The 6142-nt window shown below is 38.1% G+C and overlaps 2 protein-coding genes across 6 annotated transcripts; one reads left to right on the plus strand and one right to left on the minus strand.

Annotated features, from left to right (window-relative positions):
* Positions 1 to 68: 68 nt before the first annotated feature.
* On the minus strand, positions 69 to 3228 carry LOC117648595 (RNA polymerase II-associated protein 3-like). 5 transcript variants are annotated; one of them, XM_034391169.1, is made up of 9 exons: positions 3160 to 3228; positions 2216 to 2359; positions 2002 to 2139; positions 1803 to 1919; positions 1601 to 1728; positions 1080 to 1515; positions 655 to 996; positions 371 to 563; positions 69 to 284 (listed from the first exon to the last, which is right to left on the minus strand). In XM_034391169.1, the coding sequence occupies exons 1-9, from the start codon at positions 3211 to 3213 to the stop codon at positions 196 to 198; spliced, it is 1641 nt and encodes a 546-aa protein (XP_034247060.1). In that variant the 5' UTR covers positions 3214 to 3228; the 3' UTR covers positions 69 to 195. The 5 variants fall into 5 exon arrangements, with proteins under 5 accessions (XP_034247060.1, XP_034247062.1, XP_034247064.1 ...); XM_034391171.1 differs by lacking the exon at positions 3160 to 3228 and adding an exon at positions 2809 to 2946; XM_034391173.1 differs by lacking the exon at positions 3160 to 3228 and adding an exon at positions 2782 to 2885.
* On the plus strand, positions 2871 to 5559 carry LOC117648599 (DET1- and DDB1-associated protein 1). The gene is made up of 4 exons (XM_034391178.1): positions 2871 to 3009; positions 3459 to 3597; positions 3679 to 3740; positions 3820 to 5559. The coding sequence occupies exons 1-4, from the start codon at positions 3007 to 3009 to the stop codon at positions 3922 to 3924; spliced, it is 309 nt and encodes a 102-aa protein (XP_034247069.1). The 5' UTR covers positions 2871 to 3006; the 3' UTR covers positions 3925 to 5559.
* Positions 5560 to 6142: the final 583 nt, after the last annotated feature.

A 6142-nucleotide genomic window follows, 5' to 3' on the forward strand; every position in this document is an offset into this window, starting at 1 on the left:
GTAACTTGACGGTGACTTTGTGCCACAGTGTCTCTCTCATTGTACAATCATTGGGGGAAAGAAAGAAATATTTGATCGAAAAATTACTTTATTACCTATAACTATCGAATAGGTAATGTACACAACATGCAATCTTGTGCTTCGAACAATCAGGGAAAAAATACAATTAGGAACATGGAGATTCTTTCTCTGTCATCAAAGCTCATACTCTTTCTTCAAATTTTCTAAAACATCAGTGGGAGTCTTCTCTAAATTCTGAGTGTGCTTGAATAGTACCTCCATATCTGAGAAGAGAAACATATGACCAATATTAGTAAGCTGGAAAATGTGAAGGTCGCAAATAATGGTCTGTTTCAAAGGCAAAACTTACTGCTCTTATCAGACTGGGACAAGAATAGAGTGAGAGTACGGAAGCGCCGAACTTGGGTGAGTCCTTGCAGATAAGCTAAAACAGGTTCATTAGCGGCAACAAATTCAGTTGCCAGTACACTCAGTATCTGACTGAGAATATTTCCATCCAGGGAATCTTGGAATATTTTTGGAAAATCCTGCCCATTAATTTTCTGAAACAAGGAAAAACACAGCAGAAATTAGATTTCATCAGAATAAATGGAAAAGTCAGGTATTTACTCCGGTTAAAACCTAATAACTGACCTTCAAATATTGGAAACACATCTCCTTATTAAGGTTCATTTGTCTCCACGCACCTAAAAATTGGACAGAGTTTTTAGGAATGGGAGGAACTTCTTTGGGTAAAGAGCTTGTGACATATGGTGATTTTGAAGTTGGAGGGGTACTGCTGCTTGCACCACTTTGTATGACAGAGGGTGCATCTGATTTGACTTCACATTTGGTCTTCAATTCTAAATTTTTTTTAGTTGCATGCTGCGAATTTGTCTTATTTGAAGTGTCAGTGGCAGACGTTACAGCCTCGAAAGAAGAAGTGGTAGCTCCAATGTTGGCACTTTCTTGTACCTGGACTCTCACAAGTGGCTTCTGTAAGAATAGATTCAAGCATATGGTGATCTCAAAGGAAACTCGAAGGAAAATGACAGGTGTATTAGAATTGAGGATAAAACCTTTGAACGCTTGTGTGGAGGAATGATGACAGGCTCAATAACAACACTATTTTCAACCGTTGGCCAGGTTATAGAGTTTGAAGAAGTATCTTTCTTTGTTGTGGTAGGGATTCGATGCTTCTTTGCTGGTAATATTGGGTCAGGATTTTTGTCTGAGCCTATGTCCATCATAACTTCAGCTTCAGTTTCAAGTCTCTGAGCTTCCTGAATCAGTATGGTATTTATTCTAATTTGGTCAACTTTCATTTTGACTGAGTTGAAATCTCGAGCTATAGCAGTGTTATTGGGCTCTAAATCAAAAGCACGCTTCAAATCTTCCAAGGCTTCATCCAACTGGCTCAGTTCTTTCCTAGCTAAACCTCGCCTATGGAGGGCCTTGACATATGAACCATCAAGAGTAAGTGCAGAGGTGCAGTCGGTCTCAGCAGCACGATAACTATGGACAGTCAAAATTTTAACACAAAATTACGAAAACAGCTGAGAAATGTGACAGAAAGAAAATACCACAAAGAATTGCTTACTCTTTCTTTTTAAGATAACACAGAGCTCTATTGCAATAAAAAATAGCATCTTGGGAAAAGCACTTAATTGCTTTACTGTAGCATTCAATTGCATTATCCCACTTTTCCTTCTTGACAAATTGATTACCCTGGAATTAAAAATTTATGTCTATTGGTACTTATCAATGTTCACTCTACAAAGTAAATCAATTTCATTTCATACCTTCTCTTTTTCCTCATTTGCCTCATCTCTAAGTTGGTTTTCTCTAATAATTTTATCTTTATCAGATTCAGATTTCTTTTTCAGTGATGGATCATCTATTTCTTCGCATGCTTTCTCCTGAAAAGACAGAATTTTTTAAAATAAAAATATCACTTTGGCGACTAAAGGCTAAACTTTGACAAAGTTTTATATTTCTCACCACATCAAATTTTTCCCAAGCAGCATAATCATTTGAAGAAATACGTTTCTTTGCACTGCGGGAGTCACCTAACGGATTAGCTGTTTTGCTATTGTTTAAGTCCTGTTTCACAGAGGAGTTCCGTACTGGTGGTAGAGACTAGATGGAATAATAATAGCATGATTAATTTACCTATCAAGGAAAAATCAACTAATTTGAAGCGAATATTACTTACACTTTCCTTTGAAGCAGCAGCTCGAGCGGTAGACTCTTTTCGCTTCATTTCTTCTTCCCAATTGCTGAGATCGGACACAAATTTTCTCACGTCCTCTGCGTTATCTTTGATCTGCTTCTGCAATTCGATTGAAGGGTTCATAGCCTAGAAGAGAACATGGGCGAAAACATCAGCACTTTAGTAAAAATGAAAACGAGCAAGAAAAATAGTTAAAAAAATACACCAGGGATGCGGAATCACATGTGTTTCTGTTCAGGTTCATGAAGAACCTAACCCACGTTAGGATGACGTTTGCCTATCACTGGAAGTCATTCCATTCCCCACAACGTCGGAAAATCCATCTGTACGAAAATATTACCTGAAGAGTACTAATTTAGGCCAGAGACAAGGGAGAAAATACGCCTAAAGCGTTCCAATGGGGATTCAACTGAGCGCAAACAAGAACTACCACAGCTACTACCACCTGACTGGAATGGCTTGAACAAGAGAACAAGACACTAAATGGCAAGACAATCTTGTCGCAAGCTGTCCATAAAAACTGCTCTTCAAATCAGGCCCTGAATTACTTTCAAGCTTCAAAGAAAACTTGTCACCTGTCTCGACCGTGTTTATTGTTGTAAACAAAACACTCGCGCAGGGACTTCAGCCAGCTCCACGGTCAAGTTTTTCTCGTGGTCTGTAGTCATCTATAGACTTTTTGCACAATCTTGCGTTACCGAGCGAAGACCATTCCATTTTCACGCAAAAGAGAAACTTGTTGCACATAGCGAAGCATTTAACCACCGTTCACCATGGTACGTCAAGCGAAGAATAGCTACGTCAATTTACTAATTGTGACAGTCTGACATAACCTCACAAACTATACTAGTTAATCCTTTGGAGAAAATTCTACAAGCTGAAACTCATCCCTTCGGTGTTTATTGGTTCTCTACTCAATTTCATACCTTAAAAATTTGATTGGGTGTGTTGAAAAGTCTCTTTTCTGTCCTTATCGACATTTTTCTTGCGCGTGCAAGTGTGGTTGTGTTGTGATAATGATTGAATCCAAAATATTATCTTTGTTTTTATACAAAAATCTTTTATTTTCGGTACTCCTAGCGTTGATGCAATTCTGAATGCCAAGAAAATGTTGATGTGCAAGCAAGGAGTTGATTGTCCAGTCTTCCATTACTTTCTAGTGTGAGATCGAACATTAAGTGCGTCTTTTCCTCCTAATAACTTGCACCATTTTTGCCTTTCACAGTCTGTGGCTGAGTTTTTAAATGGATTACCTTCGTATAATGAGAACAATTTTACACGCTTCCACTCTGACAATGGAAGTCGTACAAGTGTGAAGCGGCCCTCTGTCTACCTGCCTACCAAAGAGTATCCATCAGAACAAAGTATGTTTCCTTCATCTGAATCACCTTGAATTATTTATAGAGTGCCTAATTAATCTAAAAAAATGTTTTTATGTACAACAGTTATTGTTACTGAGAAAACCAATATCCTTCTAAGATACCTTCACCAACAATGGGACAAGAAGGTAAGAGTAATCCTCACTTGCTCTTTGTTAGGTGCAGTTGTTTGAATATTCACTTAATTTTTGTCATTCAAATTTCCAGAGCCTCCAAAAGAAGCGAGATGGTGTGGATGCTGGAGAGGACTTTACCTGCCCCTCTCGCAAACGACCCCGAATGGAAAATGGATCTGCATCAGCAGCACCATGATCAGAGTCGTCTGACGTTTGGGACACATTTGCCCTCATCTCATCCACCTGCTGGCCAAGTTGTCCCTGTCTTCATGTGTAAAAATGACCTATCAGCTGATGGGCAAAGTGTTTTTGTGAACTGAATTTTGTACAAGGACAGTTTGATTTTTTGACTCCAAATGTAATGAATATTACCTCATTTGTACCTCAGAATTCAAACAGGAAATTTTTTCTCAGGAAGTAAGTGAAAATTTAGTTGGTGTTTTATTTATTTATTTTCAGTCTTCCCCAGAACCTGCCAAAATGAGAATCCTTAGCTTACAGCCTAATACAGCTACTGAGCGAATAATTGGCTATTCTTTTCTGTTGAATCCATCAATATTCTAGTGTTGCATCCCGAAGACCTTTGTAAATTTCTTGTATAGATGTGTACATATTAAGCTTGCCCATACCTTGCTATCATTTTCATGGCACAGTTTTTTACACTATCAATATGAGTGTTCTACACTGTGGTATTGATTATGGTAACTCGAGTATGGTCAACATCTTCTCATAGGCAGTGTGTTTGTTTAGAAATTAATGAAAATACAGATTCAACCTAGCTGGTTTACCGATGTCATAAGTTCTATTTGAAATTGTACCAACTACTTATGCAGCTCTCTGATGTGACTTACTAAATGCTCTCCCTCCAGTCTCTATATTTTGGCAAAAGCAAATAATCAAGTCAAATTTTCTTGTACCATTACAAGTGTAATAGTAATAAATGATATGTGAGTAGCATCCAATGATCCTCTGCATTTAACTTTCAGTATGTGACTGCCAATCAACCCATTGCCTTTTGCTAATTGGAAACTGATAAGCTGCTATGTTCATTTATCTAGTTATTGTGTCTGTGTGTGAAAATCTTTCTTTACAAAAGGTTAAGCAGTCTTCTGGTGTGATATATAAATAACATTTTTTTAAAACAAAACTAAAAAAAAAAGAAGAAAAAACAAGGATGCAGTTGACATGTAAACTTGTCGCAGCCCCCCCTGTGATGTTGGCTGTTTCTTGCATGAGTTGTGGCCGTTCCGCTCTACATTGCACAAATTATGCATTTTTTGTGTCCTGTGCATCTGAGTTTAATATATCTTAAAAAAATATTTCTCTCAAAAATTGATTGTAACTTGGCGTAATAACCATCAATACTGTGGATTCCACCTGGGTGTAATAAGGATTGCCTTCATGTGTTGGGTGGTTGTGAGACATGTCTGTCTGTGTGCTCTTAGATATATGTTGCTCATTGTATATATTATTTACATTCGGAAATTCCGAAACCTATTGCTGATTTTTTTAAATTGGTTACAGATCTAGATTTCACAATTTCTTTTATGGATCCTTTGTCGTTAAATTAATGAAATGCAATCTGTATTATGCTCTTTTGCAATAGAATGTGCTAGACCATGTGTCTATAATATTGAATACATCCCAATTCTTGCTGTGATTTATTTTCTGTATTATTTCCCTTGATTTTGTTTAGCACATTATGCACAATTATTAAGAAACATTTTCCATAGGAAGGCGTCAGTTGCCAATTATGTGGTCGGTCACATTTAGTGATCAGGTGTGATGACCCATGAAATGTTTTCAATAAAGACTTTTGTGTTCAACATCAGATCTCACTACCTCTCTTGTTTCTTCTGGGCTTTCTGATTGAAAAGGCTGTGTAACACCTTTTGCCTACTTTCTTTCCAGAGTGCAAGTTGCATACCCATCAGGCACGCCTGGGAAGGATTGAAAGACCTGTGAATCTGGCCCACCCAACCCAATCGACATTTGCGGGTTTCACCGCTTCTCCTTGGCTTCCCAGTGGAATATGATGACGAAAGTGTCAAGCTGAGCAAACCCTCCCTTCCCTTCTGTTTCCTCTAAGGGTGGCTTTTTACTCCGAAACAACGCTTCCCATCCAAACAACGAAGTTTATCAGACGAGCGGCGGAGCGACTACCTCGACGCCGATTGAGTGCATAATCTAAGTCACTGGATCTTGAAAATAATCCCCCAAATAGCGTTAACATTTAAATCACTTTTAGATCACTCTGCCCCACATCTGTCAAGGTGGAGATAATATGTGCTATACTTGTTTCTACCATGCAACACTACAGGTGAGCAAGTGCGACTCCTCATTATATTATGCTCGTATGTTGTGTTTGATATGTGGTCAGTCGTAGTTAGGTAAGGCAGTAAATAATTACAGAA

This window comes from Thrips palmi, unplaced genomic scaffold (genome assembly GCF_012932325.1).
Source record: "Thrips palmi isolate BJ-2018 unplaced genomic scaffold, TpBJ-2018v1 HiC_scaffold_3, whole genome shotgun sequence".
NCBI lineage: Eukaryota > Metazoa > Arthropoda > Insecta > Thysanoptera > Thripidae > Thrips > Thrips palmi.

Excerpts from the sequence above, each read along its gene's own strand:
- LOC117648599 (XM_034391178.1), top strand. Across the intron at positions 3,598-3,678 it reads AGAGTATCCATCAGAACAAA|TTATTGTTACTGAGAAAACC; the intron begins GTATGTTTCCTT and ends TATGTACAACAG. Across the intron at positions 3,741-3,819 it reads ACCAACAATGGGACAAGAAG|AGCCTCCAAAAGAAGCGAGA; the intron begins GTAAGAGTAATC and ends TCAAATTTCCAG.
- LOC117648595 (XM_034391169.1), bottom strand. The coding sequence starts at position 3,213 with ATGTCGATAAGGACAGAAAAGAGACTTTTCAACACACCCAATCAAATT. Across the intron at positions 1,516-1,600 it reads TGTTATCTTAAAAAGAAAGA|TTATCGTGCTGCTGAGACCG; the intron begins GTAAGCAATTCT and ends GACTGTCCATAG. Across the intron at positions 564-654 it reads TGTGTTTCCAATATTTGAAG|AAAATTAATGGGCAGGATTT; the intron begins GTCAGTTATTAG and ends TCCTTGTTTCAG.